At 42.0% G+C, this 26,940-nt stretch overlaps 1 protein-coding gene across 5 annotated transcripts in view; it reads right to left on the bottom strand.

Moving 5' to 3' along the window:
* RNF216 (ring finger protein 216) overlaps nucleotides 1-24,837 on the bottom strand; it is a 120,681-nt gene extending 95,844 nt beyond the window's left edge. The window contains exons 1-6 of one of the 5 annotated variants that reach the window (XM_069570016.1): nucleotides 24,555-24,686; nucleotides 21,881-21,917; nucleotides 16,009-16,130; nucleotides 9,391-9,524; nucleotides 5,156-5,839; nucleotides 4,132-4,208 (exon numbers count right to left, since the gene is read on the bottom strand). In XM_069570016.1, coding sequence (XP_069426117.1) covers nucleotides 4,132-4,208; nucleotides 5,156-5,839; nucleotides 9,391-9,524; nucleotides 16,009-16,075 — 962 coding nt within the window. In that variant the 5' untranslated portion in view covers nucleotides 16,076-16,130; nucleotides 21,881-21,917; nucleotides 24,555-24,686. Of the gene's footprint in view, nucleotides 1-4,131; nucleotides 4,209-5,155; nucleotides 6,011-9,390; nucleotides 9,525-16,008; nucleotides 16,131-21,880; nucleotides 21,918-24,554 lie in introns of all 5 variants that reach the window. The other 4 variants (XM_069570014.1, XM_069570015.1, XM_069570017.1 and 1 more) reach the window with 4 other exon arrangements.
* Nucleotides 24,838-26,940: the final 2,103 nt, after the last annotated feature.

Genomic DNA, 26,940 nt, shown 5'->3' with positions numbered 1-26,940 from the left:
GAACATAAAAGACCAGTGCTAATTCAGTAATACTTTTTTTAACCCTATGGTAAATAAATCCCCATGACGATTTGAGGGATGCTCAGTTTACTGTAAGGCTGAAGGAACAGACCATGTTTGCTTAAGAAAAAACTCTCTCCGTTCCAAAAGCACAGCCTTGTCTTTTTAATCACTACCATGAAATCTTTCAAAAGCAAGGATAAGGAGAATAACCCATAAGATGTATCACTGCCCAGATTTACAAATTTAACTAGCAAGGCCCTTCAGCCTATAAAAACCAAACGCAGCAACACTCTGTGCTCTTGGGATATTCCACAGTGACAAGGACAGCTAGGGGTGTGTGGCATGAGCCACTTCAGCAGCAAGAAAGCTGCGCAGTCACACGGCAGGTGGGGCTTCCCCTCTACTCCAGCTTTCTTCCTTTCTCCTGCAGACTGCCTCGAAGGTGCCCCACCATGACTGCCCAGGTCTTCTCCTGAGTGTCAGGAATACAGCCTCTAACGACGACAGGTCCAGCAGAAAGAGTCAGAGAGACAGTGTTCCCCTTCCGCTCCTCTTCTCACCTGGCGCCAGTGTTCAGGGACTGAACACTGGGGAGGCATGGCTCTTGCGCAAACCCCCTCAGGACCCTCAGCACTGGCCCAACGGCAACGCGCCCTCCTCCTCCTGCTCCAGGACTGGTCAAGCACCCTTCAACACCCTTTTCTTCATCATCACTTGCAGGAACCCCACATGCACTTTCCTGTTAAGCTCCCTTCCTATCACTAGGCCAGGTTCTCTGGAACACACGCCACAAGGCTTGAGAGGGAAAACCCCTTTCTCATATTACAGCAGTAGCAAGGGGAGACACCTTCCTCAAGAATTCTGAGCACATTTCCCTTTAAAACCACGGTCACTAGTGGTGACTCTCTGTTCCAGTACAAACTGATGAGCACCACAGGTTACACAATCTCTGAAGGGTAGCTGAGAATCAGTCACCATGAAGAACTCAGTATTTGTGGAGAAAGGCATGGAGTTCCAAACAATCCCTTTCTCATGCACACCTGGACATATTATAAACCAGGTGTGGAAGAGCTCCTCCATTTGAACCTTACTTGTTTGTAATGTTCAGATAAGTGCGGCAATCAAAGGCCAACAAACCAGCAAAAACTAGGAATCTGGGGAAGGATGAAAAGGTCAAATAAACAAGAATCTTCTTTGATAGAACAGCCATGCATGAATGAAGCCAGGTGGCTCAAGTGGGGTGTATGCAAGATGATCTTCGAAGAAAGAATTAAAACTCCTGTTTCCAGTTTTTAAAATCTCATCCTTTAAAAATTTCTATTTTTATACAGTCTCTAAATGCATTTTCTAAACCTATTTTAGAGGTTCTGTTCTTAGCAATTCATTTTGTATTTTCAACACGATGAAAAACTTCTCATATCAACATGATGCAAGATGTGGAATCCCACCTGTCGGTTATCAGAGGCTCTCACTTTGAACTGTCAAAATTCATTTCCATTTTAAAATCTCCTCTACTCCCACCAACACAACTTTCCTGGAGTTAAATGATATTCAGTGACACAGATAATTAAGAACAGAGTTTCCTTTCTACAGATATATGCTACAACCAAATACATTAATATTTACAGCCTGGGCCAAAGGCAGCGGGAGGCTTGTCAGAACTCAGATCTGTCCACCTACTGATATTATTCCATGCTTGATCTGACTTGACAAGCTAAAGGGTTTTGAGAAAGCACTCCCACTAAGTAAGCCAGGCTAATATTTCTAGCCTTTGTTCTTTAATAGTTGTTGCTGCCTCGATCCAATTTAAGTTGCATCATATGTGGGTAAAGTCTTAGTTAAAGAGAGCAGGTTACTGTCACAGGAGGCTCTCTGGATAACAGGCTTCTCCTGCTAAAATGACCAGCTGGTTACATCTAAAGATGACAAAGACTGGACACAAAATGTTGGAGAGTCAGCCCCACAAAGTATCAGCCTGCTCTACTCTGCTCTGGGCTTCCTTTCAGCTCTACATTAACAACATTTAAGTCAGTTATGAGAATTAACAATTCAGTCTCAAAAGTCCAGGGACAAAAGGAAAACAGAGTCAGGAAAATCAAACAGTAGGACTTCCCTGGTAGTACGGTGGATAAGAATCCGCCTGCCAATGCTGGGTATATGGGTGTGATCTCTGGTCCGGGAAGACTGCACCTGCCATAGGGCAGCGAAGTCCATGCGCCACAACTACTGAAGCCTGAGCACCAGAGAGCCTGTGCTCCGCAACGAGAAGTAACTGCAATGAGAAGCCCAAGCATTGCAACGAAGAGTAGCCTCCACTTGTCACAACTAGAGGAAGTCCCTATGCAGCAACAAAGACCCAGTACAATAAAAAATAAACTAATAAATTATACATATAAAAAATCAGACTGTAGGTTTCAAAGTATTCAGTACAATTACTGAACATTTCCTTTCCACTGGAATTCATAAGACTTTGCATTAGGGACAGAGTTAGTAAGTCCCAAGAGAAAAAGATGTGTGCGAGACTCACGAGGAAGGAGGACAAATTGTCACAGGATCTGTCAATCTGATCATGTTTTACTGACACTGCAGACAACTAACCTTGTAGGTATTTAAAAAAACAATATATTCATCTACAGAATGAGAGAGAAACATTAAAGTATACTAAATTTCTAAAGGGTTACTTTGCTGCTGCTGCTGCTGCTAAGTCGCTTCAGTCGTGCCAACTCTGTGCGACCCCATAGACAGCAGCCCACCAGGCTCCCCCATCCCTGGGATTCTCCAGGCAAGAACACTGGAGTGGGTTGCCATTTCCTTCTCCAATGCATGAAAGTAAAAAGTGAAAGTGAAGTCGCTCAGTCATGTCTGACTCTTCGTGACCCCATGGACTGCAGCTTACCATGCTCCTGGTTTAAAAAACTGAAAGCAGTGGCTGCCCCTCAATGAAGGGGACAGACAGGCCTACCAATGGCACCAACAGTGCCTTGGTATGAATCAGAAAAATCCATCTCCTCTGGGCTGCTAATCTCAGAGAAGGCCCTTCACACTTGGTCATGGCAGCCAGCTCCCACTCACACCCCTGCTGAATTCTACGGTACACAATACAATCTTGGAGTACTTTTTTGTTTAATTAAAATAACCTGTATTTAACAGCTGAAAATATAATTAAATTCAGTGTCTATTGTTCTTTACAAATTTACAGCTGTTCCACCTCTGCAGACTACAAGGGGGTGAAAGAGCATAAGCAGAAAGAGACTTGCCCGACTCTGTGCGACCCCAGACTGCAGCCCGCCAGGCTCCTCAGTCCGTAGGGTTTCCCAGGCTAGAATGCTGGAGTGGGCTGCCAGTTCCTCCTCCAGGGGATGGAGCCGGCATCTCCTGTGTCTCCTGCACTGCAGGCGGATTCTTTACCCACTGAGCCACTAGGGAAGCCCCAAGCAAGACGTATGTAGTATCAATGCTCAGAATTAACTAAACATCTTAATCCTATAACCACACGACTGCAAGACCCAGAAAACAGTCTGCATACAATTAAAATCAGAACTCTTCTAACAGGATGATTAAAAAAGACATAATGCTAACTGAAATAAGCCAGCCATAAAAGGACAAATACTGTGTAATTTCATCTACATGAGGTCTCTAGAGGAGCCAAATTCACAAAGACAGAAAGCAAAATAGTGGTTGCCAGGGGCTCAGGAGAGGAACTGGGGACAGAGTGCCAGTTTGGGAAGATGAAAACATTCTGGAGATGGATGGTCGTGGCAGCTGTGCAAAAATGCAATAAACATACTTAACCCCCCTGGCACTGCGCACTTAAACACGGCTGTGCATGCGCATGCTAAGCCGCTCAGTCGTGTCCAGCTCTCTGGGACCCCATAGATTGCAGCCAACCAGGCTCCTCTGTCCATGGGAGTCTCCAGGCAAGAATACTGGAGTGGGTTGCCTTTCCCTCCTCCAGGGGATATTCCCAACCAAGGGATCAAATCCGCGTTTCTTGAGTCTCCTGCATTGGCAGGCAGACTCTTTACCACTGAGCCATCTAGAAAACCCTAAAAATAATTAAAATGGTAAATTTTTATGTTAAGTACATTTTAATGGCAATTAAAAAAAAGGCGCAGTTAGTATACTTACACATTCAAATCATAGTAATTCTTCAAATGAATTATTTCCTCAACATACCCATTTGCTACATCAGGAAATCTTACTTCCTAGGAAGGAATAAATACATTATTTATTTGTCATTCCCTAGAATAATTTCAAATTGCAATAAAAATCAGATAGCAAAAAGTATACAAAATGACTAAACGCTAGAAAAGGACTATAAAGGAGGTTTGTGTCTGGCTTAAAATTCCACACTAGGTGCCCAGATTTATCTGTCTACACAGAACATGGAAAAAGGTCCCTAGAGACCACCTAGTCCTCTGCCCCCATTCCATGTATTCATTTTTCTCTTTCAGTAAATACTGAGCATCTCAGCCCGAGCAAAGGGCGCCTAAAGATGAACACGGCACTTTCTAGTGTACATATACCCTTAGAAGCACACGATCCACCAGACCAGATGGAAACACCCAGGGAAGAAGGAGTAAAAGACTGCTCAGAGGCAAATGGCTGCCCACAAAGCCCTGCATTCACTTTCTTGGTCAGCGGTACGTAACACAACTTGGTACAAAGACAGAAATGCTCTATTCCGTGTTTTCCAGCGTGGTGGCTGTTCAGACTCATGTGGCTATTAAGCACTTAAAATCTGAGTGGTGCCACTGAAAATGAAATTTCAGTTTCATTTAATTTTAAGACATTTAAATTTAAACAGCCAAATGAGGCTATCATATTGGACAGTGCAGCTCTAGGTCATCTTATAAACTTGCTTGAGGGTTTGAATTTGGAGTTAACTCAATTCCTTTTTAAAAACTGTAGGGACCACTCATGACAGCACCAGGGCACCCACAACCTGCAGCCAGAATCCCAGGGGGGGATGCTGAGGGGGTTAAGGCTAGATTAAGGAATTCTGATTTAATTTTTGTACCTCCAGCTTTTCTTCTTCTAGTCTATAAATCTAGGAAACTAGGAAAATGAGTCCACATTCACAATGCTTTAGTAATAAAAGGAAACAATGTATTTGTGTGTATAATCACTTACTTATCAAAATAAAACTTACTGTCTCTTTCACCAACAGTGCAATGAGTTCCCGGTCTACGTCAGAAGCTTCTTGCCCCCAAAGGTTTTCCAAATTGGGCTCCTGAGTTTCTTCTAGTGGAAATGCTGGGCCTGGCTCTTCTTCATCTATTCCTAGTTGTTGGTCTTCAAGCTCTCCCAGAGGATGGGCAGGCCGAGGAGAAGCAGGGTCTGGAATCCAATCCTGCTGGGGCTCCGGTCTCGCAAACGCCGGTCTTGGGAAAGCTGATCCCCGGGGCTCATGCTGATATAGCAGTGGGCCCAGCTCTGCTTCTGGACGCCGCTCCTGAGGTACAACCTGGCTTGGTACCTCACGGGGCTGCTGGTTCAGAGACTGGAAGTAAGAGTGGTCTAACCAGCAGTCTTCTTCAATGGCCTGGTCATCGAGGATATCAGATGATTCTCCGAGGTTGGATAAAAGCTCTGTCTCTGACTCTTCAGATGACTGGTTCTGAGTGTCCAAAGGATCAGCTTCTGGAAAAAGATTACCTTCTTTTAAGATAATGACTTTCTGCTCTGATCTGGGGTTGATAAGGTCATTGGTTGCTTGGTTGTGACTTGGTCCAGGCTTAGGTTCTCGTTCTGTTTGGCCACTTGGCTTCATGAATCCAGAAACTCCAGGAGGCCCAAGATCTAGAAATTCACCGTAGTCATCCTCAGAATCATCCTGTGTCCCAGAACCAAACAATGAGCTGTTATACACGGGAAAATAGCCATTCGTATCTGATTCAAAGGCTGCTCTAGATATTTTAGGCCTTTCTTCTCCCAATCTTTTGAGATCTTGCCACTGGGCAGCTGGTTTGATGAGATTGGGTCGTGATGTCTGAGGTTTGTATGTCTAAGAAAAAATGAAATTTTAATAATAACAATTCAATTTTTTTCCTGTGTCTATTTCCTTATGTATTATATTGAGCTTCTGAGGTAGGACAGGTTAAGAAACAAAAACAAGCCCCCCCCCCATAAGACCTATTCTTCAAATTTATCTTCATACTGAAATCTGATCACTATAGTAACTATAAGAATTAGAGCAGCCATTCAGAGATTGAAGCCTGACTTATAGTTTGAATCATAATTTCACTTGCGACCATAAAACAAAAGTAACTGCATGGTAGAGAAAATAATGAAAGAATGACAGCACAGCAGAGGAGTGAGAACGGTCAATAAGCACAAGGAAAGAGTCTAAACCTCATCAGTAATTTGGCAAAATGCAAGTTAAAATGAGATTCTACCCCCTCGCCAAGACTGGCAAACAGCTTTTTAGTTAGACAACATTAAACACAGATGTGCTCAATGTGGGACAGATGTGGGAAAACTTACTATCACTCCTTCCTGGTGAATTTAGGAGAGGAATTTGGTATTGCTTATTTTTAAAAAAATGTATATCCTTATAATCTATCAATGTCACTTTTCAATATCAATCCTATACACCCTTATGTATCCAAAGGGGGCATATATAAGGGTATTCACTGCCACACTGATTGCATCATAAAAAGAGAACACTAGAAGCATTCTGAAGTTTGTCCCTAAGCATGCAGTTAAGTAAAACTATTTATCTGCTTTACAAAATACTCTCTGACTCTCCCCCACCCCCACTCCGAGAGGTGGTTCTGTATGTGATGACATGGAAACTTCACCAAGAAATGTTAAGTGAAGAAAAGCCACAAAACAACACACACAGACTGATTTCTATTCTTTGGGAAAAAATGGAACACAGACATAAACATCCCATTTCTAAAAGCATATATGTGTATATATACATACATGCACGAGCCCACACATGTGTGAATTCAAAGAAAAAGATTTGGAAGGATACGTGCCAAGCTTGTGACAACAGTTCCTCTGGGAAATCTCTGGGGCAGAAGGGGCTGGTGAAGCGAGACTAGTTTTCTCTGTATTGTATCAATTTCCACAGAGAACACAACCATGTGTTACTTGTGAATTTAAAAAGTAAAATGCCAAATTTTAAGGTAGCAGAATAAAGATGTCTCTGACCCTGATCTTTTCTGAAGTCACCCCAATCCAGAGAGAATGAGACAAAGAACTGAAAATCTCTGAATAAACCCACACACATTTGTGATCCCAAATCACAACATATGTGAGGAGGAGCTGATAAATGCAGTGGGAGAAGTACATCCAGATTCCAGGCAGGCAGAGAAAGCTTCAGAAAGGCAGAGTTCTCCAAAGCAGGTGGTGTGGCCTGCAGAGGGAAAACCAACAGTCCCTTGGTTGAAACACTGGGAATCTGTCCACTGTCTGGCAGCAAGGATTTTCTGAGGAGGTTAGACTGAATGAAGACAGACGTCCCTGCTGAAGGTAGGCTGTCAGTGAGGCAGGAGAGAGAGAACTTTGATCTGGGCTGCTCTGGAGGTGGCAATCACGGCTGGGCAGTAAGAAAGAAACAAGCATACGTGCGTGTAAGCACACTTCCCGCCCCATGCAGCCCCAACATCCCCTGTCATAGGAAGAATTCCTGCTAGCCATGAACAGTGCCTGAGCCCTTCCCCAACATAAAATACCTACAAAAAGCCGGTCCAGGAAAATTTCAAATGCATTCGAAGTTGAGTAGTAATAAAAAACAACCAGCACAGCAACCACATGAAGATATCTAACTACTGAAACAGAAGTGGTAGACGAGCGACGCACACGATGAAGTCTGCACCACACAGTGAATGAAACAAGGAGAGAGAGATGCAAGAGTACAATGGAGTGAAGAAATAATCAGCTATTCAATACACATGTTCTAAATCATGGTTTTGTAGAAATTACAGTAACTATTGAGAGTTGGGAGGGAAAACAAGAGAAGCTAAATGCAAGATCAAAAGATACACTCAAAGCTGATAAATCAACACGTAAGGACACATGTAAGAACAGCATCTGAAAGTATAAAACTAAGTACTAGAACAACTGAAAAAACAAAACAGGGAGGGGGGTTCATGTTTGGGAATGCATGTAAGAATTAAAGATTTTAAAATTTAAAAAATAAAAAACTAAAATAAAAATAAAAAAAAAAAAAAGAAAAAACAAAACAAAACAAAACAAAACAACTAAGGATAAAAACCTTTCAAATCACCAGCAAGAACAGATGACCCCAATATAAATAAAACCTCAAAGATGCAGGGAACATAGTGAAAGATTATTTTTTTTTAAGCAATAAAAATGTAAAGCATATTGAACACTATGAGAGAACAAAGTATAATAGTCATGTTAATAAAGAAAAATTAGATGAATTCACTCACTAAATTTCAGTTTCTTAAGTAGAACCACTAGGCAAAACCCAACTATATAATCAACTCCAGGCGTATGTCCACAGGAAAACTTCCACATGAATGTTCACAGCAGCATCATTCATAATAGTGAAAACGTAGAAGCAACTCAAATGTCCATCAATGAAACAACATGTGATACAGCCACAGAACGGAACAGTATTAAGCAATAAAAAAGGAACTGAAGCACCAATTCCTGCTACATCATAGATGACCATGAAAACTTATGCTAAACGAAAGAAGGACCAAACAGTATATGATTCCATTCATATAAAAGGTCTAGAATAGGCAGATGTACAGAGACAGTCCATGGAATTCTCTAGGCAAGAATACTGGAGTGGGTAGCCATTTCCCTTTCCAGGGGATCTTCCCGACCCAGGGATCAAACCTGCGTCTCTTGCGTTGCAGGCAGATTCTTTACCATCTGAGTCGCCAGGGAAGCCCTATGCAGACAGAAGTGGTTAGCTGTTCTCAGGACTGGGTCAAAGAGCAAAGAGGAGGGAAAATAATGGTCAACTCATCAAATCAAGAAAAAAGGCAAAAAATCCCACAAGCACACTAAAACAGAAAAGGAAAATTGGAGGAGACATAGATTCAGAATAAGTAGAGTAAATAGAAAGAACAGGCTATTTTGTTTAGTTCTATTAAAAACATTAAAAAAAACACTGAAAAGTATCAGTGGAAAAAAAAACAATAAAAAGCAACGGAAAATCTAGACATGTCGATCACCACAGAGGAAGCTCAAACAGTTTCCAAGAAACTGTTTCTTCATGAAAAGAAACAGCCCAAATGCCTTTAGGGCAAATCCTACCAAATCTTCAAAGAATAGGTAACTCCAACATTATTTAAATACTGCTGTAAGAGTACTCGCAGCTATTCTATTAATACTGAGTGTCCCAAGAATCAATTATTAACTTGAAATATATTTCATCATGGTAAATTTTAGAAAACTCACTTCCGCCAGGATGACATCATCATCCAGGTCCTCTTCATCATGTTGCTGAGGAGCTGGGGTGACCAGCATTGGAACCCCTTCCTCATCAGAGGAGTCAGATATGGTGATGGGTCCATCTCTGAGATTGATCCAGTCTAAAAGTAGGCAGAGAGAACACTGTTATCAGGAGGTGGGCATAATCATATTCAGTCCTTTAATTCAACTTTGCCATGAAAAGGATCAAACCTAAAGCCAAGTTCATGGCTACTGGAGTGTTAACTTATCTCCTCAGGCAGCACATGCACTTAAGCATTAAAATAAGCCTTCTGTGCTGATCTTTGCCAATAATTCATTTCGGGAATCATCAGAGAAAATCTGACAATTACTATGCTCAAGATTATCAACTTTTTCTTATACTAGACTGGAGGAATATGTAGATAAAATCTTCTTGACTGGCAACTAAACAGTGAAATCATGGCCTCCCATCTCATCTCTACTCCTCCAAGGGAATATAAAACACTGTTTTATTCAAACTGATAGATCTGAAAAAAACTCACTCAGAAACAGTAAAATTTTCACTTAATATTTGATATTAGTTTGCTCATCTTACTTATAAATCTTGAGTATTATTTATGTAAATATATTTCAGTGGTGTAGTCAAATACCCATTTAGCATCAAGACAGTAAGCAAATTAAACTTTCTAGTTTCCTTTTTAAACACAACCAGAGTGCAACTAGCCATCTAGATGTAATAATTCTGTCCAAGGTCTCGAACTCCTTTAATTTGTCTGAAGATAGATCACATTTGATATGAATTACTGGATAACACAAACTGACAATTCCTTCAGAAAGCGCAATTATTTTTCTCAAGGTTAATGTCTCATGTACTTTTATGGTGTCCAACAATTTGAAAAGCAATATAAAACCAATTATCTCATTTCATCCCTGTAACAGGGCTGTGGTGATGCCAAGGATAGCAGTTTAGTAAGTCCATGAGATCTAGGGTAAAACTGCCTGGATTCCAATCTCAGCTCTACCACATACTAGCTGCATGATGCCATTATTTTCTTCTTTAGGCATCCATTTCCTCATCATTGAAGAAAGGCTAACAACAGTGCCTACTGAAAATAGCTGTATTAGCTTAGAAAACCCACATAAAATGCCTATTTATTATAGTACTTCACACACAGTTAAGTTGTCTGATTCCAAGTCCAATGCTACCTACACAGCAGACTGATGCATCTAACAACTGACTGAACTGAGGGCCTGCAGAAGTGTACTGCAGAGGGCTGGCAGAATGAATCCAAGTGACCAGTACCACTGCATTTGAAACTCCACTTAAATGACAGTAAAGGAGCTCGTAAAAAGTAAAAATGAAAGTAAAAAATGTCCTCCTTTTCAGGATACAAAGAAGAAAAAAGGAAATGATAGCCAGCAAGAGATTTAAACAAAATTCTCAGCAGATTTTCAGAGGCAAGAAATCTAGAGGAGTGGAAAAGGCTCAAACCCAGTCTGCAGAGGTCAGCTGACCAGAGGCAGCTTAATCCATGTTGCAGAATCACAGATTTCCTTGAAAAATATTCTCAATTATTGTACGCCTTTGTTCATTTCCAGTCTTTAAATGGTTATTTTAGACAATCCTAATTTTACTGTTAATTCTGGGGAGAGGATTTGCCAAGTTTCTCATTCAGCCATTCCAGAAGACCCACCCTGTGGAGGTCCATTCTGAAGAGTCACCAACACAGAGAGTCACTAGACACCAGGCCAAGAGAGAAAAGGCGTGTCACTGAAACAGCCATAATGAGTAACTCTGCTGCCTTCTGTTAACTGGCCCCCTGAATGCTGGCAGACAGTCTTAGATTCTACATGCAGAAATTGTAGGTTCCTCTGAGGAAGAACTGGCCCAGAAAAAAAGACAGACAACAAGCCTGGGGCACCCAGCAAAAAAAGTTGGTTTTAAACTTATCACCTCACAGTGAATCCCAATGGTTGACAAGATACTCCCCAAAATACCACATATAAACATACTAGCTTTACAATACATACTTTAACCTAAAGTATAACAGAACAAAGTTTATGATTCATGCAAAAGGCCTGTATGACCTGTGTAACCATCACCAATGCTGATAAACGTATTTCTAGCACATTAGGAGCCTAATGCCACAGATCAGTTTCTGAGTATAAAATTCTCGTTTCTGGCTTCCATGCAAATAACTCGTCTGAGATATACCCATGATGCTGATGTTGCATTATGCCGTTTCCTCTGTATGTAATCTACTACACGAGTATGTATGAATAAGTTACTTATTTTTCTGTTGACATTCGACATTTGGGCTGGTTCCAGTCTTGGCTATTTTGGATAATACTGGTATGAATATTCCTGTATATCTGTCTTGGTATACTCATTTCAGCTGGGTACATTCTAGAAGTGCTGAGGCACAGGGAAAGCATACGTTCAGGTTTAGTGGACAATGTCAAACAGCTTCCTAAATTGTCTATGCCAACTTACACCACCACCAGTAGTGTAGGAACTTGGAACTTATTTTGTACCTCAAAATATGGTCAATTTTGGCAAACATATTAGGTGCAACATTCCTATGTCTATTATATCAAATTTGTTGATCATGTTCTTCCAAATGTTCTATATTCATACCAATGTTTGTGTGTGTCTGCTCTCTCTGTTATTGTAAGAAACATGCTAAAATCTCCCATTTTGACTGTGGATTTGTCCAGTTATCCTTTCAGTTCTGTCAATTTTCTCTTTGTATATTTTAATATCATATTACTACACATATAGAGATTAGAATTGCTTTATCTTCCCAGACTCTTTAACTTTTCTAAAACTTTTATCTTTATTGACACTTCTGGCTGAATTGTGTACGTTATCTGATAATTTAAAGCCTTTGACTGTGTGGATCACAATAAACTGTGGAAAATTCTGAAAGAGATGGGCATACCAGACCACCTGACCTGCCTCTTGAGAAACCTGTATGCAGGTCAGAGAACTGGACATGGAACAACAGACTGGTTCCAAGTAGGAAAAGGAGTACATCAAGGCTGTATACTGTCACCCTGCTTATTTCACTTATATGCAGAGTACATCATGAGAAACGCTGGGCTGGAAGAAGCACAAGCTAGAATCAAGATTGCAGGGAGAAATATCAATAATCTCAGATATGCAGATGACACCACCCTTATGGCAGAAAGTAAAGAAGAACTAAACAGCCTCTTGATGAAAGTGAAAGTGGAGAGTGAAAAAGTTGGCTTAAAGCTCAACATTCAGAAAACTAAGATCATGGCATCCAGTCCCATCACTTCATGACAAATAGATGGGAAACAGTGGAAACAGTGTCAGACTTTATTTTTCTGAGCTCCAAAATCACTGCAGATGGCGATTACAGCAATGAAATTAAAAGACACTTACTCCTTGGAAGGAAAGTTATGATCAACCTAGACAGCATATTAAAAAGCAGACATTACTTTGCCAACAAAGGTCCGCCTAGTCAATGCTATGGTTTTTCCAGTGGTCATGTATGGATGTGAGAGCTGGACTATAAAGAAAGCTGAGCACCGAAGAATTGATGCTTTTGAACTGTGGCGTTGGAGAAGACTTTTTAGAGTCCCTTGGACTGCAAGGAAATCCAATCAGTCCATCCTAAAGGATATCAGTCCTGGGTGTTCATTGGAAGGACTGATTTTGAGGCTAAAACTCCAATACTTTGGCCACCTGATGTGAAGAGCTAACTCATTGGAAAAGACCCTGATGCTAGGAAAGATTGAGGGCAGGAAGAGAGCGGCAACAGAGGATGAGATGGTTGGATGGCATCACTGACTCAATGGACATGGGTTTGGGTGGACTCCGGGAATTGGTGATGGACAGGGAGGCCTGGTGTGCTGCAGTTTATGGGGTCACAAAGAGTCAGACACGACTGAGCGACTGAACTGAACTGAAAGGCTCTGTTTTGAGGGTTACTATTTGCATAATGTATCTTCTATTCATTCTTGTACTTTTAATCTTTATTTTACCTTCATTTTTAAGCCTACCTTCGCTGGGTATAGAATTTCCATGTGAATAATATTCAGCAATTAAAAAGAATTGAATTACTGATACATGCAACAATATGGATGAATCAAAAAACTGCTGTGCTGAAGAATTCAAGTATGAAGAGTACATACTGTATGGTTCCATTTATATGAAATTGTACAGTGACAGAAAGCAGGTCAGAGTTGGGTGAGAACTGCCTGCAAAGGGGCATAAAGGAATCTTCCTGGATATGTTCTACATCATAACTGAGGTGGTGGTTATATGAGTATATTCATTTTTCAAAAGTCACTGAATTATATACACAGTTAAAATGTATACACTTATTCTATGTAAATTATACCTCAATAAAGACGATTTAAAAACTTACAAACACTTAAGGGGATGACACAGTAGAAATTATTAATACAGCTAATAAAAACAACTCTATGTCTAAACAAATCCTCACTATGTGTGCAAAATAAAGTTTATTCAGCAGAAAAATATATCTCCAAAGTTAGTAGTTTTCCAGAATTTTTGTTCTTAAAGAAACTCTGTTCAAGCATGTTTAAGATCCAATTTAGGAAAAAAAAACCCACCCCACAACATTAATTTGATATGCATGTTTGGAAAATATGGAATTGATCATATATACAAATATAGCTAGGATTTAAAACTTCCTAAATAACACCACATTATGGCTATAATCACTACCAACTCAGAATACACTATTAATAATAGCTTAAAAAAATCGGTATTTCTTCTGTTTTTATAATTTGCATAGCTTAAGCAAATTTATTTTTCTCTCTTTATCTGCTTAATAAACTTTGCTAAATTTTATTTATTTATTCTTTGGCCGTGTCTCATGACATGTAGGGCCTTGGTTCCCCAAATCTGCGCCCGCTGCAGCAGAAGAATGGAGTCCTAAACCACTAGACCACCGGGGAATTCCCTGCTCATTTTTAAATGCTCTGAAAGCCGTATATATAAAATTCTATCTTTTGCTGGGAAAAAAGTCTTCATAAATACAAAGTACTATCAATAGCAAAACATAAAAAAAGTTACAACCTCTTCTATGGACTTTATAATCTTCTATTCATCAGCATAACTTTTTTCCTTTTAGCCTAGATGTAACTGTGAACTGGACATGGCACAACAGACTGGTTCCAAATAGGAAAAGGAGTATGTCAAGGCTGTATATTGTCACCCTGCTTATTTAACTTCTATGCAGAGTACATCATGAGAAACGCTGGGCTGGAAGAAGCACAAGCTGCAATCAAGATTGCCAGGAGAAATATCAATAACCTCAGATATGCAGATGACACCACCCTTATGGCAGAAAAGTGAAGAGCTAAAAAACCTCTTCATGAAAGTGAAAGAGGAGACTGAAAAAGTTGGCTTAAAGCTCAACATTCAGAAAACGAAGATCATGGCATCTAGTCCATGGCACTTCATGGGAAATAGATGGGGAAATAGCTGAAACAGTGTCAGACTTTATTTCTGGGGGCGCCAAAATCACTGCAGATGGTGACTGCTGCCATGAAATCAAAAGACGCTTACTCCTTGGAAGAAAAGTTATGACCAACCTAGACAGCATATTCAAAAGCAGAGACATTACTTTGCCAACAAAGGTCCGTCTGGTCAAGGCTATGGTTTTTCCAGTAGTCATGTATGGATGTGAGAGTTGGACTGTGAAGAAGGCTGAGCGCCAAAGAACTGATGCTTTTGGACTGTAGTGTTAGAGAAGACTCTGGAGAGTCCCTTGGACTGCAAGGAGATCCAACCAGTCCATTCTAAAGATCAGTCCTGGGTGTTTTTTGGAAGGAATGATGCTAAAGCTGAAACTCCAGTACTCTGGCCACCTCATGTGAAGATTTGACTCATTGGAAAAGACTCTGATGCTGGGAGGGATTGGGGGCAGGAGGAGAAGGGGACGACAGAGGATGAGATGGCTGGATGGCATCACTGACTCGACGGATGTGAGTTTGAGTGAACTCCGGGAGTTGGTGATGGACAGGGAGGCCTGGCGTGCTGCGATTCATGGGGTCACGAAGAGTCAGACACGACTGAGCGACTGAACTGAACTGAACTGTGAATCAGGATCTGATAGGAAATTTCACATGCATTTAGAAATCTTAGAGAAATGAAGGGTCCCTTCCCTTTATGAATCAATGATTTCCCCATATTTTAAACACTGTAAAGTCAGGGAATACATGTCCTAAAATTCCCTGTAAGGCTAAACCAGAGTCTTCTGGCAAAAGAGAAGTTAGAAATGCAGCAGCAGCACCTTAAGTACGATCAGAACTTACAGCCCTAGAGGAACTGTACTCCTCTGCAATCACCATTCCTTCAAAAACTGAGAAGTACCACTGTTCCCGCCCTCCTCTCTCAAGATTCAATCTTCTTGTGATGGAAGACTCTTTAGCTTCACTCATGCCCGCAGGCATCACTATTCAACACAAAATTCTAGTCTAATGAGTCCATTTAAATCTGATGCTCTGAGGTCTGAAAAGGAAACATTTCTGGACTCTATATGGTGCAAAACAGATTAATTTCAAATATGATATAACAAGACTAAGGGAAAAAGCAATGATGAAAGAGAAAACGGGCACACTTACCTTGTCCCCGGTGGCAGTGGAAATTGTTGAAGTGAATCACCTCTTCATTGTTGTTTCCCTCTGCCATTTTCCAACGCAGACGTACACCTATGCGCTTGCTAATATCTAAACATGGCGACCACCTATTCCAAAGGGCGTGAAAAAGAAAAAGAAAATTATTAAGAATGAAGAAGTGTCAAAACTCTTCCCACATATCTAGTCAAGATAGCATTCTCAGCTTATAAACTGAAAACACCACTAAAAAGAAAAATTTTTTCAGTCTTTTGAATGAATAACTAAAGTTAACAGAAGAGGAAAAACTAAAATTTTTTTTAATTCCTGCAAAAGAACATACAAAAGATGAACAAAGGATCAAAGACTAGATGGGATATACATTTTTAAAAAGTGAAACTAAACAAAAAAATAAATAAAAGGAAATAAAAGATTTTCTAAAAAGTAAAATTAAAAACTCATTTACTACAACATACTGAATGGGAGAAAAATATCTGCAAATCATAACCCCTAGTAAGGTGCTAAAATCCAGTATGAAGAACTCGTACATCTCAATGGCAAAAATAACAAATAATCCAATATCTCAAATTAAGATATTCAAATGGCTAACAGGTATATTAAAAAGCGCTCAACATTACTATACATCAGTGAAAGACAAATCAAAAACACCTCTGCCTGTTAGAATGACTATCATTCCTTCAAAAAGATGAGAGAGAACAATGCTAGCAGGACATGGAAAAAAGGAACACGCTACACTGTTGGTAGGGTTATAACTGGAATAGACACTATGGAAAATAGCATGGGAGTTCCTCAGAATTTTAAAACAGAACTACCACATGATCCTGCGATCCCACTTCCGGGTATGTAACTGAAGGAAATGAAACCACTGTCGTGAAGACCCCTGCGCTGCCGTGGCCACTGCAGCGCTATTGTGCTTCACTGTTGTGAAGACCCCTGCGCTGCCGTGACCTCTGCAGCACTATTGTGCTTCACTGTTGTGAAGACCCCTGCGCTGCCGTGGCCACTGCAGCGCTATTCACACCAGTGAAGGCATGCAGTTTCTGTTTCACAGGACTGTGAAACACCGAGGAGAATTAAGGAGTGAGTAAAGGAGAGACATTCCACAGTCACGGGCTGGAATGCTTGATTATGCAAAGATGCCAGTTCTCCCCAAACTGGTATACAAGTTTAATACACCCGTACTCAGATTTTTTAAATGGATATGCACTAGATGATTATAAAATTTACAAGAAAAAGTAAAGACCCCAGAATCAGCAAAGCATTCATAACCAAAAAGACAGAGGATTTACACTATCAGATATTAAGTCTTGTTATAAAGCTATAGTAATTAAGACAATGTAGTATTGGCAAAAGAAGACCAATGGAACAGAGTCCAGAAACAGATTTGTTCACATGTGGACATTTATGACAGAAGCAGCCCTGCAGAGCAATGTTAACATATGATTTTTAAACTGTATGACACTGTACTGGAAAGCTATATTTTGGGAGGATAGGGAAAAATCAAAGAACTAGACCTCATCTTTATGCCATAGACAAAATAATTTTTATGTGAACTGCTGATTTAAATGGTAAGGTAAAATAAACTTTCTGGAAGATAACATAAAATACCTTCAAAAATCAGAGCTGAGAAAGATATCTTTTTAAAAATAATAATTTATTTTAATTGGAGGCTAATTACTTTACAATATTGTGGTGGGCCGACTCCAGTACTCTTGCCTGGAAAATCCAATGGATGAAGGAGCCTGGTGGGCTGCAATCCATGGGGTCGCTAAGAGTCGGCCGCAACTGAGCGACTTCAATTTCACTTTTCACTTTCATGCATTGGAGAAGGAAATGGCAACCCACTCCAGAGTTTTTGCCTGGAGAATCCCAGGGATGGCAGAGCCTGGTAGGCTGCTGTCTACAGGGTCGCAGAGAGTCGGACACAACTGAAACGACTTAGCAGCAGCAGCAGCAGCAGCAGCGGCAGCAGCACTGTGGTGGTTTTCGACATATATTGACATGAACCAGCCATGGGTGTACATGTGGCCCCCCGCCTCCCTCCCCATGGAAAGATATCTTAAATAGGACAGAAAAAGTGTTGTCCACAAAAGCAAAGACTGAAATATTGTACATTAAAACAAATATTCTAGTCACCAAAGAATTATTAAGAGTGGTGGTGTCCAGCGGCTAAGACTGAGCTCCTTACGCAGGGGGTCCAGATTCAATTCCTGCTCAGGGAACTACAGCTCACATGCCACAGCTAAAAGAGCCCACACGCCACAACTAAGACCTGGTGCAGCCAGACAGATAAGTTCTTTTTTCTTTTTGTAAACGGCAAGGTTAGAGAGGAAAAAGGTCACTATCAGGGGAAAAAAGAGTGTTTGCCTCTCTGAAACAGTATTTGGGGGTTAAGAGGAGAGGATTATTTAAGTCTTTCTGTAGTTTGATTTTTGAACCATTTTCTTGCTTTACTCTGATGGACATCAGAAGAATGAAAATCAAGTAAGAATCAAAGGGGGACAATTTTAACTGCTACGGCACCTTTTTAGTTCCAAGAGTCTATCTGTAACCTACACACTCAAGGTTTTTCTTCTTAAGAAAATTTGTTTTGTCTTCCTGAGAGAAACCATGTGCTTCAAAAGAGGTAGGCCCTAAACCATGGCTTCTCATAATATGACGTCTATAAAAAGATAATCAAATAATGTCAGTATTTTTCAACTAAAACTTACAGTTTTATAGCAAGACTGTGTTTTAAGTATTACAACAGAACTTTCTGATATCTATAACTGGACAAAGGTACCTCAATGTTTAAAAATTATAAATCCAAGCATAAGCTTAGATATCTCATCTGAAATAATGATGTTATTTCCAAATGGCATAGTAAAAGGAAAGAGCTCTGGTGTCTACTTTCAACTGCCTTTATTCAAGTGTTTTTCTTTCCAATACAACTTTCAAGAAGTACTTTGAACACTTAATTTCAAATTTCCTATTTCTTCTTTTACCACAACTAGATTCCTTCAATTTTACACTGGAAAACAAAGGAAAATGTGATTTATTTTACATCTAATTTGGTTAGACTGTTAAGTTTGTAGTTAAGCAGATTACCAGTGCTGCTTTAAAAGCAAGATTCCTCATGAATGGCATGTACAGTGGCCCCAAGCTGCAGTGAGAAGTCTGATAATGAAATTTCTACTCCTGACTAGCTTCTCTGTAAAGGTCATTTAACTCCCTGACATTCAGTCCTCTCATATGGGCTCAGATCAGACTGTCTAAGTATGAACCCAGGTTTTACCAACTAGTCAATCAGTGACTATGCATAACTGCTTAATCTTTCAGGCCTAATTTCTTTCTTCATGAAATGAGAACATAGCTGTTCTGAAATTGAGTTAAATACATATAAAGTGTTTAGTAGAGCACCTGGCACACAGTAAGGGCCACATTATGACTATTATTATGACTTGTGAAATGGGAAGAGTAGATGTACAGTTTTTGTTAACAATTAAGGGTTGATAATACAGCCCAACCAGGGTAGGGATGGGAGGGGGTTATTCTCCTCTTCCAAGCTACTTTTCACTAGTGCTGTAACTATTCACATAAAACTTTTACTTCCTTCTTTAGGAAATTTCATTTTTCCTCTGGAAGTAACAAGAACCTATATATGTCTTTTCACTTAATGATCAGATACCAAAGTGGAGTTCAGAAATAGCAAATGCCTTTCAAGAAAGAACAGTTCAATTATTTCTTGCCTTTAATTATAAAAATCATCATATACATTTATGATTATACTTTATGGTCAAATATACCAGTTAAAGCTTCCAAATTAGAACCAGAAATTAGCATGTATTCATCAATTCATTACTCAGTGGAGAATTCTTTTTTTTTTTTGAGAATCTTATGTGGGTAATATTGAAAGAGTTTAAGAAAATTGTATGGTACTACTTCTATGTTCCTTCCTTTCCACTTCCCACAACTGTCCTAATGATCTTTTTTTAAACCCTTCTCTTCCTTGTATGAATGAATCAACACATGATGAGAAAGAGTTCATATTTTGTTTTCTCCATATGCCCTTGACTCCGCCTTATTCATAAGTGTACTTTCAGTGTTTCACAGTTGTTGAATGAACGAGTGACTCTGAAAATAACTTCCTCTGTCAGAGACTGGAGCTGTTCATCACAGCCACATTTAAGTAGTCAAGTAATGTGGCTTACGTGAAAAAAACCAGTTTCTCATTCTCTTCGTCAATTATAAAGTATTACACAATGTAGTGTAATAAAAAATTACATCATTATAGAAAATCTGGAAAACAAAGGAAGTCAGGAAAAGATGGGAATCATCCATGGTTCTCTCATACAATTTTATTATTGTCAAAATTGCATCTTTCCTTTCCTGTGACCAGAGTCCGTAGGTCTGTCTTAAACCAACTATTTCCTTCTTACTCCTCTGTTCACGTCACTCCTCCACTTTTCCTTTCAGATGCTCCTAATATAACACTGTATGGTCCTGGGGTTTTGCAGTGGTGCTGCTTTCCAGAATAATTTCCAAAAATATGCCCATCACTTTTGCAACATTGATTTTGGGGTAATAAAGGAAAGGAGGGCAAAGGAGAGCCAGGCCAGGCTGGGAGAAGCTGACATGCCCAGGTTATACCAGCCCCCACAAAACCACTTCCAAGCATATTTTTTAAAACGTCTATAAATGATTACTGCTCTTCATTCAAATACTAGTTTCTCATCTTAATATTTAGATAGCCATTCTTTGTAATCCTGTACTAACATGTAATCAATATCAACACAAAAAAGTTGCTAATGGTTATTTCTAAGCAGTAGGTTTATATTTTTGCTTCCTTAAATTTTGATTTTTCTACACTAAACTGGTATTATTTACTTAACACTTAAAGAATCTGTGTTATGCATCACGGGGAATAACAAAGAAAATCACACATGGATCTTGCCTCACAGAACTTCCATCAGTGAGAGAAAATAGGCACACAATTCAGTATCTACAAAGCATGGTCTTTACTGCAAGACAAAGACTGTGACAGGAGAGGCCAGGCAGTCAGGGAAGGCTGAGGGGAGACAGCCATACTTAAGCTAAACTGAATGCTCTGCCAGTTCCACGCCTAGTTTTTAAGACAGTAGCACTTCCATCAAGGGCTCTGGAAGCCCAGAGTGACCATGTAAGAAGTCTGACTACCCTACCGGAGAGACCACATGGAAAGCTCTGACACTACATGGAGAGGGAAAGGCAGCTGGGCCGTCTTCCAGCAGCCTCAGACAAGCCATTTGAATAAAGAAGTCATTCTGGAAGTATATCCTCCAGTCCCAGCCACTGTGGCTGACAGCATGTGAATCAAAAAAAAAAAAAAAGGTCCCAGGTGAAATCTTCCCAATTTCCTGACCCACAAAACTGCCAACAAGTAAAACTGTTGTATTAAGTCACTAAGCTCAGAGGTGGTTTGCTAACAGAAAAGTGAAGCAGAGCTCTAATTTTTATTTTTTAACACAATGGGAAGGAATGCAGAGTTGTGCTTTAGGAACAACGACCAAGCTGCAAAGTGTAAGACAGACTTCAGAAGACATCCAGAGGCAGGAAAACCCAGTAAACAAGAGTCAGTGAAGTGGGAACTAAAGGTAAAAGGTAACAGCAAGCAGAGGAAGGAAAAGACTTAAGATACTAATTATAAAGGTTAGGGTCAATGGGATTTTTTTTTTTAAAGGACACAGCACATGGCATGTGGGATTTTAGTTTCCCAACCAGAGACTGAACCTGCAACCCCTGCAACGGAGTCTTAACCATCAGACCACCAGCAAAGTGCAACGATGGGATTTCGTATGTAACTGGTCATCAGGGCAAGAAGAAGCAAGGAGTCAAAGTTGACCTCGATGTTGAGATCAGATGACTGGACGATGGTGATACTATAACGAAAGAACAATGAAGTTGATGAGTTCAGAAAAAGAAAATGCAATGCACGTTAATTTCAATATACATACAAAATGAAGGAACTAAGGTAAAATAGCATCCATAATCACAGATGATATGCAAACAATTAGTCTGGAGTTCAAGTGGTTTCAAAGAGCTCTAAAAATTCTGTTATCAGTATCTTTTTACAACACGAAAGGTTTTAAACAAATTATTCAAACTTTTCAGTGGGTAGGCTAACGAGCTTAACATAAAACATTAAGATTTTTTTCTCCAATTGTCAACTGAAAATTGGTTCGGAAACTGGGATGGATAAGCAAGCATATCCCCAGTCCACAAAGAAGAAATCAATGTTTTCAATGATATTTTTAAAGTTGAATCCTCCGTTAACTCATGACATCCTGCCCATTCTATCCCAACACTGTCTACAAGTTGTACCCCCCAATGAATTTTCATATAGCACGGAATTTTGTTTTTGTTTTTTAAACCACAAATCTCTTCATGGCAGAACCAAAATCCTTACCATGGCCTATGAAACCCTACCTCACATGACCTTGCTGACCCAGCCAGCCCCACCTCATACTTCTTCGCCTATTCACCATTCTCCAGAAACCACGGCTCAGGTCCTAGAAAGTGCTGTGAAACTTCAGGTTCTTCTCTCTGCCTCTCTTTGACAAATTAATTCTATTTACTCTTCAGTTCCCCATCTTAAAATTTCACTTCTCAGAGAAAAACCTTTCCAGACTAGTGTTTGTTCATATGTCTCTCACTCCTTCCAAGTACTACCACAATAAAATATTTTGGAAGCTATGCTTAACATCCACCTCCTTTGCTAAAAACAGTTCCAAGAAGGTAGGGAACTGAAAGTTAACCTGTTAGTTCCTCAGTCATATCCGACTCTTTGCGACCCCATGGACTGTAGCCCACTAGGCTCCTCTGTTAATGGGATTCTCCAGGCAAGAACGCTTGAGTGGGTTGCCATTTCCTTCTCCGGAGAATCTTCCCGACGCAGGGATCGAAGCCCAGTCTCCTGTACTGCAGGCAGATTCTTTACTGTCTGAGCCACCAGGGAAGCCCCAAGAAGGTAGGACTCTAGTGCAATTCATTTCCAAAGCCTCAGGACACAGCATACAGCCCGGCAAAAGTAAATACGTCACAACTTCTTGAATATTCACAAGTATAGCAGGATAATTAGGAGTATGAACTCTGGAGCCAAACTGGGTTCGAGTCCCAGGTTAGACTCTTACAAGGTAAGTTATTTTTTCAGCACCTCATTGTCTCCCTCTTGAAAATAAGGGACGACAAAAGCCATGTTATCGAGGATTCAGAGTTAATATACGGAAAATCCTTAGAACAGTATCTAGCTAAAGAAAATTATGACGTCTGTAAAGCTCTTACCACAGCCTAGAACACTGTAAATACTCATTAACATGAGCACAGGCTCTCTCATCCACCCTATTTCATAAACTTTCAGTCTTCCAGACTCATAGCTCAACTTCCTTCATTACACTTCTCCAAACGGGCTGCAAGGCTTCTTCTCTTTCTGCAGTTGCTGCCTGCCTTCAGGAGGAAACTATAAAGCCTCTATTTACGTTAACAGGGAGCTCCGAAAATCTCCAGAGCCCCAGGCTCTCGAGCTATTTCCTTAAGTCCAGCCACTTCCTACTCCCAGCTACTATAAACGACTTCTGCAAAAAAAAAAAACAAAAAAAACAACCTAACGGAGCAAGGCCGTTTCTCCGCGGTCTTCCTGCGGGCCAGCGTTCCGAACGCGGCCGTGCCCTCTCCCAGCCGCGCAAGCCATCTTCTCGTGGTATCAAAAAGCCTAAGCCCAGCCCCCTCCAGGCGCTCCTCACGACGCACCCCGACTGATCACAGCGCTCCACTCGCTGAGGTCGGCACGGAGACCCCGCAAGGCTCTCAGCGCGCTGGGTCACGAGACCGGAGCGGCCCAAAGTTTTCGACAATCGCCCCACGCGGCATTCGAGCCACAACCCACGCGAAACAGCGCCTTCGTTCGCCGCCCAGCACTCCGAGCACACGGGGCAGGGGTTCGCTTTCCCTGCGCTGCCCGGGGTTCGGGGAGTCCTCACGAGGGTGGGCAGCCGCGAGCGGCCGCCTTCTGGGGAAGACGCCCCTCCAGAGGTGAGCCGCGAGGGTCCGGGACCGCGGCCCGCGGCTCCACCCCCACCCCCACCGCGGGGCGTCGGAGTTCAAAGTCACGGCGCTGCGCCCCCCGCGCGCTCCGGGCCGCGCTCCGCTCCACGGCCACCGCTTCCCGGGAGGTGCTGCCGAGGAAACTCGAGTCTTTCGGCGCTTTCGAGTCCTCGCGCGGCGGACCCACCGACCGGCCAGCGAAACTTCCCGAAGTAACGGGACCCGCGGCGGGTCCGCCGGCCGCCCGTGCCTTTGTCGCTCTTGCCTGGCCGCCGGCCCCGCTGCTCCAGCCGCTCGGCGCTGCCCGGAGCCGGCCCTGGGCTCGCTCGCGTCGGGGCAGCAGCCCGGCCCGGCCCGCGCCCCCCCGGGGCCCTTCACGGTCGAGCCCCCGCCCCCACCCCCGGCTTAATGGAGGCGCCCGGTGAAGACGCCACTCGCCCCACAGAGCCGGCCGAGGAGCCGCGGCCGATACTTACTCGCCACTCGACTCGCCGGCTCGCGAGGCAGGCTCTGGGTCTTCTGTCGCCGCGGTTTCCAGTCAGCAGGAGCGGCCGCGACAGCCTGGTTGCCGCCGCCGCCGCCGAGGCCGCCGCTGCGCTCCTTCCGGCCTTGCCGAGGCGTCACCGCGCGCCTGCGCACAGCGCCCCCTCCCGACTAATGACAGGAAGAACCATAGAGGCACGCAGGGGGCTAGGGAGGAGGGGTCTGGGGAGTAAGACCATAGAGAGGGACTCCTGTCCTTCGTCCCAGCTCGCCGTGGGCTGAGTCTTGACTTCGCCACTAGGCGGGAGGACGAAGGGAGCCCCGTGAGGTGTCACTATCACTCTGGGGTTTTCAGCTCCAGAGCGTGAAGCGGGTGAACGTGGAAATCTCCTGGATCTGCATTTATTTGAACCCATTGCCTTTGGCAAATCATTCACGGAACATATTTTCAGAGGGCTTCCTGTGTGCCAGGCACTGTTCTGGGGATTGGAGCAAAAGCAGTACAGAAGATCCCTGTTCCCATGAAACTTGTATTTTAGTGGACAAGTCAATAACTGGTGAACTAACGAACCTATTAAAATACTGGCTCAGGCAGGAAGTGTTCGGAAACACGCACACACAGAAAAAAAAGCAGAGAAAAGGATAGAGTGATGGGGATAATTGTTGTTTACTCACTAAGTTGTTTCCGACTGTTGTGACCCCAAGGACTGTAGCCCACCAAGCTCCTCTGTGGGATTTCCCAGGCAAGCATAGTGGAATGGGTTGCCATTTCCTTCTCCAGGGGATCTTTCCCACCCGGGGATCGAACCCACACTTCCTGCATTGGCAGGCGGATTCTTTCCAGCTGAGCCACCAGGGAACCTGCGATGGAGATAATAGTGCGGTCGGTCTAAATCAAGTGAGAGAATGGGCCATGGCGACCACCTGAAGAAAGCGCTCCAAGCAGAGGGTATATATAGCAAGAGCAAAGCCCTGAGATTGTGAATATGCCTGGAGTGTTAGAAAAACAGGGTGATGCCCCGTAGCTGCAAAGCAGTGAGACGGAGTGCTAGGGAATGGGCTTGGCAAGCTGGTTAGGAGCCAAATAGTAGACGGTCTTAAAACGCATTTGGATTTTAAGTGTGATGGAAAGCTGCTGGGGAACTGGGGACGGGTGTGAGTTGATTTGCTGGTGTTTTCCAAAAGCACGCTGGTGGCTCTTTGGACATAGACCGTAGAAAAGTAAGAGCAGAATCAGGAACACCAGTTATGAAGCTGTCGCAGGTTCTAAACGATGAGAGATGGTGACTTGGATCAGCACCGCAGAGGAGGACGTGATGAGAATGGTCGGATTAGGGATTGTTTTTAATGTAAAAAAGATTTGTTGATGGATTGGATGTAGACAGAATGAAAGGAATTGAGGATAACTGCAGGTTTTTGGCTTGTGCAGCTGGGTGAATGGTGATGCCATTCACAAATTCGGGAAAAATCAGGAGGAACAGATTTTGGCTGGAGTAGGGAGAAGTGAATGTGTTTCTTCACGTTACATTGCAAACTAGACCCTAGCTATGTCAATAGGCAAATAGATCTATGAGTCTGTAGCTTCAGAAAGATAAGAACTCAGAGGCTGGGGACTTAAATTGGGATTTACTAAGATACAGATAATATATAAAGCCTCAGGACTGGCTATACTTATACCCGGGGAATGAGTGTAGATAGAGGAGAGAGGACAGCTGAGGGAGGCCAGGGTCACCTAACATTTAGGATCTGGAGGAGGATGTCAAGAAGGAAAGAGCAGTACAGGAGGATGAAACACAGAAGAGAGTGGTATCCCAAGGCTAGAGAAAGAAAGTGTCCCGAGGAGAAGGGAGTTATCAACAATGCCAAACGCTCCTCGGAGATTCAACACAATACGACTGAATTTCAGTAAAACCAGAAGGAGAGCCGTTAGCTAAGAGTGAGGTCAGAGAGAGGGTCTTGGAGGTTTGTGAAAGAAAACGATGAGAGAATGAAATGATAGCAACTGCAAAGGGTTGCTGGTCTGGAGTTCTGGGATTATAAACTTAAAGTGAGGCCAGGTAGCAAGGAGGTGGATCTTTGTCCAGGTACTTGCATAGATGCAAAGGTAAGAAAGAATCTAGAGAGATAGAAGGGTGTCAAAGAGAGGGATTCTTAAAGCTGAGGTCTTAGAAATTGGTGCAGTTTTGGTAATGATGAAGCCTAGGGTGTAACTATATGCTTTGTAGTCAAAGATGGAGAAGCTCTATACCATCAACAAAAAACAAGACCGGAAGCTGACTGTGGCTCAGATCATGAACTCCTCATTGCCAAATTCAGACTTAAATTGAAGACAGTAGGGAGAACCACTAGACCATTCAGGTATGACCTAAATCAAATCCC

The sequence above is a fragment of the Ovis canadensis genome, chromosome 24, assembly GCF_042477335.2.
Source record: "Ovis canadensis isolate MfBH-ARS-UI-01 breed Bighorn chromosome 24, ARS-UI_OviCan_v2, whole genome shotgun sequence".
Taxonomy (NCBI): Eukaryota; Metazoa; Chordata; class Mammalia; order Artiodactyla; family Bovidae; genus Ovis; species Ovis canadensis.
The sequence above is the reverse complement of the archived record's forward strand: the minus strand, read 5'-3'. Positions and strand labels throughout refer to the sequence as shown.